Below are 13,613 nucleotides of genomic sequence, written 5' to 3'. Positions count from 1 at the left end.
GCCAGGTATTGTAACCCCTCAGATCTGACCACCATGTCTTTTGGCTTTTCTGTGCTCAGACATGTGGGTGAGGGATGGCTGAGGGATTGACAGATGAGTATTTGTCATCTTACTCCTCCTACAGTGGGGTGCTCAGCTTTAAGGAGTCTATTATTATCTCACTTTTACTCATCAACTTCACCTTGAGTAGCACCTTCAAAATTCATTTTTTGTCAATAAATATTATCAACTCTTCATGCACAAAAGGGTTACAATTGATGTATAAATATTTGTATTAGCATTCTGAAAAACAAAAATGGACAAATGTGGTAACAGATTTCCAACTGCACTAGAAAATTCAGTTCAATATCCCATGTCTTTTTCAGCCAGTTGATAATTAAAGAAAGGAACAGACCCCAGCTGGGGAAAATTTTTTTCTGGAGGTGAGGTGTTTGGAATGAAACGATGTATTAACAAGAAAGTGAGAGAGGGCTTGAATATCCTATATATGTTACATTGTAAACAAGATTGTTTTAGATACATGATCTTGCCCTCCTTGAATCATTCCACATCTTATTTTTCAAGTGGAATATGATAATCCTTAGAAAAAAAATAATTTTCTTTTTTTACTTTAGCTGTACAGAGGCTGTGGTATCTTATGAGAACTATTGCTTACAAGGACATGCTATAGGTGATAAACTCTTTAAAGTAACACTGCCCGGTCGTGCATATGCTGGACATAATAGAAAAAAAAATACAGATATAGGAAAACAATTAGGAAAATTTTTAAGTCAGTCAGTCTCTCTCTCTCTCTCTCTCTCTCTCTCTCTCTCTTTCTCTTTCTCTCTCTCGTCTTTTAAAACTATTTTAAAATTAATCTTACAGCTACAAATAGCCTGGCTTTTACTGAATCTTCTGGAGCTGACCGATACCTAAATTTGGGTCCCGACATTCAGCTACTTCAAGGGTCTGCTGACCCTTCCTTCCCAAGACCCCTCCCTGGACATTTTTCTCTTAGTGCAATGAACACAGCAGCACGTTTCTGAGGTCCTTTGCCCCTCAGTCCCTGGCAAGCCTCCTATTCGGTCTTGAGTCTCTATCACAGGTAGTGTGGGCATGACACCCAGCTCACCCCACGCCTCTAAGGATCCTTCAACAATCTGGCCAAGTGCTTCTTATAAACCTATGTCACGTACAGTATGCGAGTGAAGCATCTGGATCTACCTTGAGAAGAAACAGAAGTGAATCCCCTGCACCAGACCCAGAGGTGAATCCCCTGCACCAGACCCAGAGTGTGCTCAGATATTACCAAAGTCAGTCACGACTCCAAATAATCTTAGGTGTTTTAACTATTTCAAATATTTCCATGGGTAAATAGGAGACACTGAGAAACAAGAAATGTACCCTTATTAAATGATGTTACATTAAATTGCCTTACCATTAAAAACCATGGCAAGAAAGCAGTGTGATTAAAGACTGGAATAAAACCTTTACTGAAATGGGGGAGGGGAGTGGGCTACCTGCTTTGCCATTGACCCCAAGTCCTCACACACACCTCTTTACTTTAGTTTTTGACCTCTCAGCTTCCCTTTGAGCAGAGGGGGGCTGCTGTTATTTCAAGTCTGAACTTTCGGAATTCATATTCAAAATCCTTGAACATTATAATTAGACTATTTTTTTCTAATTTGAAAACATGGCAAATGTTTTCAAGGTGTTTTAAAAAACATGTTTGGTTTTTTGTTTTAATTTTTAACCTTATTCTTGCCATGGGATTTTTTGGTAGTGATGGTTTTCATTTTTTTTTTTTTTAAATTTTTGTTGTTGTTTTCCTCTTGAATCTTGAAACTTTCTTCCTCCAGCAGCTCACACTGGGACTCTATTGTATGGTGTGAATAAACACCTACTGAACCCCCAGTCCAGACAGACCCCCAGGCTGCTCCTGCTGTTTCCTGACTCCTAAAGATATGCATACTACTCTCCCTGGTCTACCTTGATCATAGCCCTTATCACTACCTATTAATATACTTGATACATATTTCCCATTGTTACCCTTAATTTGAAGTTGACAAGAGAACAGCCAATTGAATAATAGTCATGAGACAAGGAGAAAAAGTCAAACTATCCCTAATAGAACTTTGCTGATGAAAACTGAACTTTTCATTATTCTTATCCCAAAAGTGTTCTGTCAGGATAGACAATCCACCTGTCTGAGGTCGTTATTTGGCCTACATTAGGAAAAATATATATGATAGTGTGAAAGACAGAGTTGTTCTCATGTGGTCAAAAAGGCTCCATCCAGAGTTTTTCCAAAGCAGTGAAACAAATTTCATTACTTTCAAAGTGCTATGAAAACTAAGCATACGTGTGTATAAGTAAATGTCTCCCTGCTCTGAATGCAGCGTTCACTGTCTGTCCCCACTGAAACCACAGGCTTTCACATAAATTTAATGAGTTAATCTTATATCATTGGTCAAAGGAATGAAATCCTTTGGTATCTCAGCTTCTGACACTGTAATGGATCTTCTGGATTCCGTGATTGTGCGTAATCACACTCTGCGTCAATGTAAGATGCATTCAGGGAACAGACTCCCTCACTGGGCCAGGTGCTGAGTTAGACACCTGGTAACTGAGCAAGCCCCTGCACCTGTGGAGCTTCAGCTGAATGGGGCATAAAGCCATTAGTCAGACAAATGCCAGTGGCCATCACAAATGCAGACAATTGATAAGAAGAAATGTGCTATGAGAGCATGTATACCAGAAGCTGCTCCAGCCTAGGTGTGGGAAAGGTGTCTTGAAGGAAGCATTTTAAACAGAGAGAAGCGGTCAGTTGTTGACTAAGGGAAAACGGAAGTACGGAGAGGAGAATGTTTAAATGTTTCAGAGACTGGCAATATGGACAAGAGATTTGGGGATGTTTGCCTTACAGCTTAGTGTAACGGCTTTAAAAAACTTGTCTTTTGGAGTATTGCATTGACTTTTGCTGCCAAATATTTAAATATACTTGGTTTATGATTATTTATTAAGCTATATTTCTGAGCAGATCATGTGTCATAAAGCATGGAAACTTGCATTTTATTATCTAGGTATTGGAAAAATCAATAGTAGGAAATGAGCTTATGGCATTTTAACTATTTTGGGCCAACATTTCACACTTGTTATATACTGATTTGGTCATTTTGACCTAAGGAACAGAATGACATGAAACAAAGAGGCCAAAAAGTGCAGGGAGTTGTGTGTCTGATGAACCCAGAACCCCTGAGCCAGAGGCTCCTTTGTGAGCTAATTCCCTTATTTTTTTAATTTATTTTTTTATTTATTTGTTCTAATCAGTTATACATGACAGCAGAATGCTCTTTGATTCGTTGTACACAAATGGAGCACAATTTTTCACTTCTCGGTTGTACACGAAGTAGGGTCACACCGTTTATGCAATCATATATGCACCTAGGGTAATGGTATCTATCTCATTCCACTGTCTTTCCCATCCCCAATCCCCCTTGCCTCTCCTCCCTCCCCTTTGGCCCATCCGAAGTTCCTCTACTCATCCCATGCATCCCCTCATTATTGATTATCATCCACTTATCAGAGAAAACATTTGGCCTTTGGTTTTTTGGCAGAGCTCATTTCTTTTGAAGATCTCAGTACATTTTCATCATTCTGTCGGAAGTGTGCATCCTTTTAGGGACAAAGGAGGAAACGTTAACCAAATTCACAATTTATTAGCCCACTTTTCAGGTATGCTTACTGAGTTCTGGTTCATTGTACAGTTCTGACTCTTGATCACTTGCCAAATCAATAATGGAAAATGAATGGCTTGATCGCTCTGTTACCTCAACAGTTATAAACCAAGATGGGCAGCCTCTCATCGAAGGGAAACTGAAGGAGAAGCAAGTCAGATGGAAGTTCATCAAAAGGTGGAAAACTCGTTACTTTACACTGGCTGGAAATCAACTTCTGTTTCAAAAAGGAAAGTCAGTAAGTTCTTCCATCAACTTTCATGCTTGTATTTTTAAAGTCTTGACCTCCACCTGCTGCTTAGTTAAACTTTCGATAATTTATAATCCTACATACAGTATTATTTTGTTGCAGATGTCCTTTTTTTCTTTTTTTAATATCTATTTTTAGTTGTAGGTGGATACAATATCTTTATTTCATTTTTATGTGGTGCTGAGGTTTGAACCTGGTGCCTCGAGTGTGCTAGGCAAGCACTCTATCACTGAGCCACAACCCCAGCGCCCAGATGTCCCTTTTTCTACTCCAATCCCCATATTAGTTGGCTCACAGTCCCCCTTCAGTTTACTATGGAAGCTTTTTTTTTTTTAGTTGACTTAAGCTTTAGAAATTGAACTAAAGAGCAATTGACTCAAACATGGTGCTGTAAATTTTCTTATGTACCACCTACAGAAATTTATGGCTTATGATATTGACTCTGGTTTTTAAGAGAGCTATAGGTTATATGTGGAGGGCCAAGGAAGGGGAATGGTAGGCAGGAAGGAAGAAATAAAAGTTGATTTAAGTATCTTTTATATTAACAAAGTTTAATTTTTATGTTATTTATTTATTTGCTTATTTATTTATTTTTGGTACTGGAGATTGAACCCAGAGGCACTTATCCTCAGCCCCTGCCTCCCCCCCTTTTTTTTTAGTGGTGCTAGGGATTGAACCCAGGGCCTTGTGCATCTGAGGCAAGCACTCTACCAACTGAACTATATCCCCAGTCCCTCTCCATCCCTTTTTATTCTTTAATTTGAGACAGTCTTGCTAAGTTACTGAGGCTGGCTTTGAACTTGCGATGCTCTTACATCAGCCTCTTGAGTCCACCAGGATTACAGGCCTGCTCCACCATGCCCAGCTAACAAAGTTCAATTCTGATTAGGAAAAAGATTACTATCTTTCATTCACTTGACATTTAGTTTATGAATAGAATAGAATACTAACAGAATTAATAAATATTAATGTAATTTAAAATCTGAGACAGGATGCTCAGTAAATACCTGGATTCTATACTTTCAGTGAAAGTCCTCTGAAATAGTATCCTATCTCAGTCAAGAGGTACAGGTATCCTCTTTCTTTCTTTTTATGACAGTTTCATTCATTATTAAACTCTACTTATTCAGGATTGGAGCATGGAATCTTGAACTACTTCTTGGCTGTTTTGAAACCTAATCATAATAGCAACTATTCAGTGTCTGCCATGCGCCCCACTGCACAGCCTCACACAGCCTCAGAACAGTGCTCCAAGGCCAGCACTACTATTACAGTCACATTGCCAATGAGGACTGTGAGACTCCAAGGGCAGCACTGAGAGAGTGAGGGAGGGTGACACTGGATTCCAGCTCAGGCTGTGGCACCAGAGAATGTTCTTAAATGAGGGTACACGCTGCTTCCCATGCACACTTAAAACATGCAGCCAGGGATGTATTATTAGTCAGCAGCCTCCAAAGACACAGAACAATGGCATCGAGAGACACACAGAGGGGACTGACTGTAGAAATCAGCTCACATAATTATGCAGACTGAGACGTTCCACAAGATGTATCTGCAAGTTAGAGCACCAGAAAACTGACAGTATAACTGAGCCCAAGACCTAAGGCCTGGGAAACAAGGGAGCAATGGTGTAATCCCAGACTGAGGCCAGGGGCCTAGAACTGGGGGTGAAAACAAGAGAGGGACGGCTTAAGTACCAGTGTCCAAAAAGGTCCAAGAACAGGAACTCTGCTATCTGGGGTCAGGAGATGGATGTCTCAGCTCAAGAAGAGAGAGCAAACTAGCCCTCCCTCACTTCTTTTGTCTTTTTGGATTGGATTAGATAATGCCCACCCATATTGGTGAGGGTAAGTCTCCTTTACTCATTCAAATCTCTTCTGGAAACACCCCCACAGATGCACTCAGAAATCATATTTTAACAACTAGCTGGGTATCCACTAGCCCAGTCAAGTGGACACATACACTTAACCACCACAGAAATCAAAAGATGCCTAATTAATTAATGAAAGATGTTAAATTAGTTAAAAATCACAATTCACTCTGGATATATGCATCATATATTTATAGTTCTCATTACAACTTTATTTGAAAATTTTACCCAATAGAAATTAAGTATGGTGCATCACAAATTCCAATCTATGCTCTTTAAATTAATAAGACTTTTTGCTAGGTTTTAAAAATATTTTTGCAACACTTTTAACTCACATTACTTCCTTAATCTGTACTGTAACATTCTAAGGGGAGTTTTTCTGTGACTGAAGATCTTTTTTTTTTTTAATTTTTTTTGTTTTGTTTTTTGTTTTAGGTGGACACAATATCTTTATTTATTTTTATGTGGTGCTGAGGATCAAACCCAGTGCCTTGCGCCATGCCAGGCCAGCATGCTACCACTTGAGCCATATCCCCAGCCCCAGATCTTTTTGAAATTAAAGTATAATGGCAACTTCAACTTAAACGAATTTTGGAGGTTTGAAGAAAAATCCTTTTAGCCAGGTTCACATTGAAGCATTTTTAAAGTACTTAAAATGATCATCTGAATTTCCTGCATTTGTTCAAGAAATCTGGAGATGTAATGATTTCTCCTTAAGAGAAATCAGAGTTAGTCTATAAGGATATTTTTCTAGAACACAAATAATGACAAATACTTTTAAACTCAGGACTCTGTTTGGGGGGGGGGGTTGTTTTGTTTTTGCTTTTAAACAGGGATTGAATCTGAGGGAACTTAACCACTGAGCACTGAGCTGCATCCTACTTTTTATTTTATGGCTTTCCCCCCACCCCCCCAAGACAAGTCTCTCTAAGTGTTTAGGGCCTTGCTAAATTGCTGAGGTGGGATTTGAACTTGCAATCCTCCTACCTCAGCCTCCCAAGCCACTGGAATAACAGGTATGCACACAGTGCCTGGCTTAACTCAGACTTTTAAGTAAAGTTTAAAGAATAAGGTATTTTTATTTAAGGTTTTGGGATTGGTTTGATCTGGGATTATTGTGTTTTGTTTTGTTTTGTTTAGCCCAGGTAGTAAATTTATGGATCTTATGTTAAACTAAAAAAGAAGAAGAAGAAAAGAATAAGCTATTTTACAATCAGTAACTTGTTTGACATCTTGTCAAGGGATAATGGTTTGGTATTCCAAAAATCTGACAGAACATGTGGCTCAAATTGTAGGAAATAATGTGATACAGCATCAAGACCACAGCAAAATACCTCTAATCTCCAGGGATACAATCTGCCAGTGGTCATCAGCTGAAACTTCAGCCACATCATTTAAAAAAGTCATTCTTTTATGAGGGAAATGTGCGTTTTTTAATTAAAACTGAGGCTGAAAGATCATAGTGCAATTTTTTTTTTTTTACTTTTGCATCCTTAGGGTCTTGATTTCCACCAACCAGCTCAGCTACAGTGTCCTTTACTTTCTGTTTATTCCTATTTTAATTGATTCACTGTTCCTCCTCAGGTTACTATGGTAATTTTTAAATTTCCTCATCAGTTCCCCCATGTATCAATTTCTCTACCTCAGACTAATTGGAAGAAATATAATTTTATTACTTTAATTTAAACCAAATTCAACTAACAAAGCATTGTCTAGAGTATGCATCTTCAGACTTTCTCCTGCGAATACCCTAAAGTGATTTTGAAAAATTTGTGCAATACCTTGCAGCATTTTCAGTTGCATCAACACCTTCATCATAAGTTTTAGCAGATGCACAGACTGTAATTTCCATTGTATTATAAATATCGACAATTAAAAATAAAATGACCCTACAGGGTGTGTAATCCCAACAGCTTGGGAGGCTAAGGTAGGAGGATGGAGAGTTCAAAGCCAGCCTCAGCAATGGCCAGGCACTACACAACTCAGTGAGACCCTGTCTCTAAATAAAATACAAAATGGGCCTGGGGATGAGGTTCAACGGTTGAGGGCCCCTGAGTTCAATCCCCAGTCCTTGAAAATAAAAAATTTTAAAAAAAATTCCTCTCTCTCCTTTAAATATACTTATTAGAATAAAATATCACAACACTTTGGTATCTGACATCATCCATTAATTTTTAAAAATAATATAAATTAATATTTTCATAGAGATATTTACATTGCTTCTTTTTTTCCTTGAAATAATATTTCTGTTGTATTTCCCCACAGAATTTACCCCAATTGCCCTATAATTTTCACTATAATGAAACTATATATAAATTGAAATTTAATTGTTTTAACTCCTTGCGATCATCAGTCTCTAGATATTAATATATTCTGATTAAGTTATTTTTCTTAGAGTTTATATCAGTTACGAAAATTCATAAGTCTAAAGCCAAATTTAATAAGCAATTATTAGACATTAGAAAGGAAAATGTTATGTCTTGATGAAGTGGGTGGAGAGCGGCTGCTTGGTTGACAGCTATTTCCGGGCCACCAGTATGTTAAATTGATTTTTTGTGTGGCGCGCCTGAGATTTATCCAAGTGGAACAACACACCATGAGGAGGCTGTGAGGGCCGGGAAGGGTGCCTTTTCATGGCAAAGTGAAAGAAGGGTACTTGGAAGGGGGGGTGGAGAGGAGAATGGACAAGATTCTCAACCACTGATAACTCACCAGTAGACAAAATGTATTCAGGAAGCTTGAAGACCTGAAATTGCTTTCCAGAAATATTTAATTGCCTTCAGACAATTGTGCTAGCCCAGTGTAAGGATCCTGGAGTTGCAGAGAACCTTAAGCCTCTGTTTTCATTAAAGACAAATGCTGCTTCATTCAATATTCTTTCATCTAGTGTATATAGGCAATACATGTTTCCAAAAGTTTGGAGGAGGTTTGGAAAAGTTTGATCTACTCAAACATTGGACCCCTGTTTGTTTATTCCATTACAGTCTCATCCAGCCCTTCCTCAGAGGTAGCACAAAGGAAATTTCAATGTTGTGCCTCCTAAACTCTCTGAAATTCAGAGTTAGTAGAACTCCAAATTGGACTGCTGTGTTCAATAGAAAATGACAGAAAATCAAAGCACTCTCCCCCCTCCCACATAATGACATTCTATAGATTGCTATCTTGTGTCAACTTATGGATACTACAACAACGTCCCAATTGCCTACTCCCTTGGTTTTCTACTGGTTCTTCAAGGCTTTCATATCCCAAATAGCAAAGGTCTTGGGTCACAGGAAGTAAAAGGGTCAGCCCTCCTTTAAAAATCCCCTGGCAGCCAGGCACTGTGATGCACACCTACAATCCCAGCAGCTCAGGAGCCTGAGGCAGGAGGATCGTGAGTTCAAAGCCAGCCTCAGCAATGTATGGAGGCACTAAGCAACTCAGGGAAACCCTGTCTTTAAATAAAATATTTTAAAAAGCTGGGGGTGTGGCTCAGTGGTAAAGCACCCCTGGTATTCAACTCCTGGTACCAAAAAATAAATAAAATAAACCCCCTTGGAAGCCAGAGGCTTAGCCTATAGCAGCAGCCAGCTCATCTTCTCTCCTCCCCATGCATTTCAGAAAGATGATCCCGAAGATGCCCCATTAGAGCTCAGCAAGGTACAGAGTGTGAAAGCCGTGGCCAAGAAACGCAGGGACCGCTCTCTCCCCCGGGCTTTTGAAATCTTCACAGACAATAAAACCTATGTTTTCAAGGCCAAGGATGAGAAGAATGCAGAAGAGTGGCTGCAGTGCCTCAGTGTGGCAGTTGCCCAAGCCAAAGAGAGGGAAAACAGAGAAGTGACCACGTATCTGTAGGGACTTCCACTCCAGCCTCCCAGGAGCATGCCCAGTGGGCCTTGTCGGGGCAAGGAAAGGAGAGAAATGCACCAGGTCAGGCTGTGTCCTGCTGAATGCCGTGGGGTAGTCCTCCCTAAGAAGAAGCGCCTGCAGGGGCAGAGTTCTCAGTAGGCGTCACACCCTAAGCCTGCTGTCAGGACTTCTGTCTGAAGCCAGGAGCAGCAGGAGCCACAGAGCACCCCCTCAGGGCTGTGGGCTAGGAAGGCAGAGTCCCCAGTGCAGGAACTCCTGTAGAAATGCCTTTGAAACTATGAAAACAACTTCCAGTGAGGCTGAACTACCTGAGGAAGATTGGTGCTTCATGAAAACCAGTCTGCCAAAGGTATTAAGAGAAAAAAAAGCTATTAGAAAAAATAATAAAAAATTATTATTGAAATAATAAAAATAGCTTGTTTTTTTAATTAGGAAAAGTGGAAGTAATGTACACTGAAGAAAATCATTCAACTTACTACAGACACCTAACCACATTTATCCTCTCTGTATGAAGGAGGCTAAACATGGTAAAAATGGTTCTCAAAGTAAGCCACTTATGAAAGTAAATGTCTGTCTTTCAGAACTACTTATTTAATTATCCCTTGGTTCTTATAATCTAAAGTTTAGAGACTTGGGCCCATCTCCTGCCCAAGGCAGTCGGAGAAGATGAAGAAAGCATAGGAAACTATTTTCTCCATCTTTCAACTATGTGCCATCTCCAGTGAACTCAAAGATGTTAAATTAAAGTTCTGTACTTTTCTTTGTTGTATTCAGCCTGGCAGCATCTCCAAATGACAAACATTTATGCTTTGTCACATATATGCTTTGTCACATATATGCTTTTTTTCTTTTTAATTAAGTGGTGGAAGGCAGAATTCTAGGATGACTTCCAGTGCCCCATGCCCTGGTATAACACTCCACCACTTGAGCGTGGGTGGGACCTGAAACTGGTTTCTAATAAAAAAAAAAAAATGATAAATGCAATGGAATATTCTCTCCCAAGATAATGTCATATTATGGCAAAAGTGAAGAGAGTTTTGCAGACGTAATTAAGGTCCTTAATAAGCTGGTTTTGAGTGAATCAAACATGTATTTTCCTGGGCAGGCTTGACTGAGTCAGGTTAAGTTCTTTAAGACAGAGTAAGCCCGTCCACAGCCTTCCTCCTGGCCTTGAATAAGCATGCTGCTGTGAGTCCAACTGCTGCAAGGAAATAAAGTTTACCATCAACCACTTGATCTTTGAAGAAGATTTTTAGCCTGAGAGCCTAGCTCCAGGTCACCACCTCGACTGCAGCTTCATGGGACACTCATCAGAGGACTAAGCCATGCTTGGACTCCTGGCCCACAGCAACTTTAAGATGACAAATGTATGCTGCTTTAAACAGCTAATCTGTGGTGATTTGTTATGCAGTAATAATTAATACTTCTAGAAGCTCATTTGGAATATACAGAGGATAACTCTCTTTACTTGAAATTTATTTATTATGTAATCTAGAAGCCTGGAGGAAGATTATAGTCAGTACCCTGACTCTACTGCTAATTCACCAGGAATGGGAAACACAAAAGTAATCATGTTTGGGGCTGAGGTTGTGGCTCAGGGGTAGAACGCTTGCCTAGCATGTGTGAGGCATTGAGATCGATCCCCCGCACCATATAAAACTAAAAAAAAAAAATGAAATAAAATAAAATAAAGGTATTGTGTCCATCTACAACTAAAAAAATTTTTAAAGTAATTATGTTTGACAAAGAAACTTAATTTTAACTTGTAAAATTTGAATATATTGTAAGATATAGAAGTTATTATGCATTGGAAATAGAGTTCTAGAGGTCAAATTCTGGCTTCACTGGGTATACAGATAGTTGCTAAAGATGTAGAACTAAATGAAATTATGCAAGGAGAATAAAAAAGAAATAATAATTAATAAGGACCCCTTAGGACACCAGCATTTAAGCAAAGGCAAGCTGGATTCACTGGCTAGCATTCAGAGATGATGTAGGCCAGGGCACAGAGAGCCACAGAAGCCCAATTAATGATTTCCAGAAGAAGGGAGGGACCAACAATCTGAAATGCTGAAGAATAGTCACTCAAGATAAAACTACACTTTCTCTTGAAGCAATTGATGTCATTGGGAAAAATAATGTCACCGTTGTGCACGGTGGCAGACACCTGTAATCCCAGCATCTTGGGAGGCTGAGGTAGGAGGATCACAAGTTCAAAGCCAGCCTCAGCAACAGTGAGGCGCTAAGCAACTCAGTGAGACCCTGTCTCTAAATAAAACACACAATAAGGCTGGGGATGTGGCCTAGTGGCCAAGTGTCCCTGAGTTCAATCCCTGATACCCACCCCACCAAAAAAAGAACAATGTCCCTGGAGTGAACTGAAGAATTGCTGGGAGTCAGGAATTTAAAGTTACAATTGAACTAATCTTTCAAAACAGTGGTCTAAGATACTAAGACACTAGGGAAACACAGAAAGTGCTTCCGTGTTTGACTTGAAACCCAGAATGCCTCCCTCACTGTTTCCCAGTGGTGGTAGGGGATGAGCTAGACCAAAAGAACTGTTAGGAACCTTTTGGGCAAGCAAGGAGCAAAGGATCAGTACAGGGAACAATTCTATGAAGGTAACAGAGAGAGAAAAACATGCTCCATTTGCAAAGTGGCCAATTCTTAAGATGATAAAGGACCATTCAAAGATTTTAAGCAGGTTTGCATTTAGAAATATGTCCCTGGGCTGGGAATATAGCTCAATTGGGAGTGTAGAGTGTAGAGTGCTTGCCTTGCATGCACATGGCCCTGTGTTCAATCCCCAGCACCACAAAAAAAAAAAAAAAAAAAAAAACTGGAAGAAAAAGAAAAAGATAACTCTGACAGTTGTATGAAAATGGATTGTATGGCTATTAGAATTTGTATCAGGGAGACCACTTTTTTCAATGAATGTGGAGGCTTTGAGGTAGAGGCTCCGGGAGCGGTGTCACAGCAGAGGAACTAGAAATGGTGCTGTAGTTTGGATGTGGTTTGAGTGTGTCCCTCAAGGGCTCATAATTGGATCTTGGTCCTCCATGGGCAGTGTTGGGAGGTGGTGTGGAACCTCTAAGAAATCGGGCCTAGTGGGAAGTAATTAGATCATGAAGGGCAGTGCCTTGGAAAAAGATGATGTAGTTCTCTGGAAACCCTAGTTAGTTCTGTAGAAAGGGTTGTTATAAAAAAAAAAAAAAAAAAAAAAAAACAAGCCTGACACTTCTCCAGCCATTCTGGCTTCCTGTCTTGCTATGTGATTAGTTCCTTTTACCACTGAAATGCCATCTGCCATAGGTCCTGATTAAAGTCAAGCCAAGGCCAATGCCCCATGCCCTTGAACCTCCTAAACTATGCACTAAATAAACCTCTTTTCTTTACAAAGTTCTCAGCCTCAGATATTTCATTATAGTAAAGGACAAGGGACTCATACAAATGGAGAGTCAGGGAAATTGAATTGGTAAAAATGGACGGGACAGGTGATGGGATGGAGCTGTAGTCATAGGAATGGAAAGGAGTCTGCTGACTCCGGAGGGCTTGCTTGTGAAGCTGGGTGGTTGGTGGTGGCACTCACTCATAGAAAATTCAGAAGCAACAGTTGGAGACATAAAGCAGATGGTAGATTTAATTTTTTCTTCCTTTTTTTAACTTTTCTTCTGTTTCTTTCTAAAAGAGACTGATGTTTTTCATTAAATTAAACTTGCTTTAACTGGCACACAAATCTTGTACATATTAATGGGGCATCCTGTGATGTTTTGATCCATGTATAAATTGAATAATCAGGTTAAATGTATCCATCAATTTAAACATTTATCAATAATTCATTGCAAAACATTCAAAACTCTTTCTTCTAGTTTATTTTTGTTGGGTTTTTTTTTTTTTGAAATATGCAGTGCAAAAATCATTATCT

General features: G+C 39.4%; 1 protein-coding gene across 9 annotated transcripts in view; it reads left to right on the top strand.

Annotated features, from left to right (window-relative positions):
• Positions 1-13,613, top strand: part of Veph1 (ventricular zone expressed PH domain containing 1) — a 256,719-nt gene that overhangs the window by 219,175 nt on the left and 23,931 nt on the right. For 6 of the 9 annotated variants that reach the window (XM_048794142.1, XM_048794146.1, XM_048794144.1 and 3 more), the window contains 2 exons: positions 3,818-3,954; positions 9,437-13,556. In XM_048794142.1, the coding sequence (XP_048650099.1) occupies positions 3,818-3,954; positions 9,437-9,673 (374 nt within the window). In that variant the 3' untranslated portion in view covers positions 9,674-13,556. Of the gene's footprint in view, positions 1-3,817; positions 3,955-9,436; positions 13,557-13,613 lie in introns of those variants that run through there. The other 3 variants (XM_048794148.1, XM_048794145.1, XM_048794147.1) reach the window with 2 other exon arrangements.

The sequence above is a fragment of the Marmota marmota genome, unplaced genomic scaffold, assembly GCF_001458135.2.
Source record: "Marmota marmota marmota unplaced genomic scaffold, marMar, whole genome shotgun sequence".
In the NCBI taxonomy this organism is placed as follows: domain Eukaryota; kingdom Metazoa; phylum Chordata; class Mammalia; order Rodentia; family Sciuridae; genus Marmota; species Marmota marmota.
The sequence above is the reverse complement of the archived record's forward strand: the minus strand, read 5'-3'. Positions and strand labels throughout refer to the sequence as shown.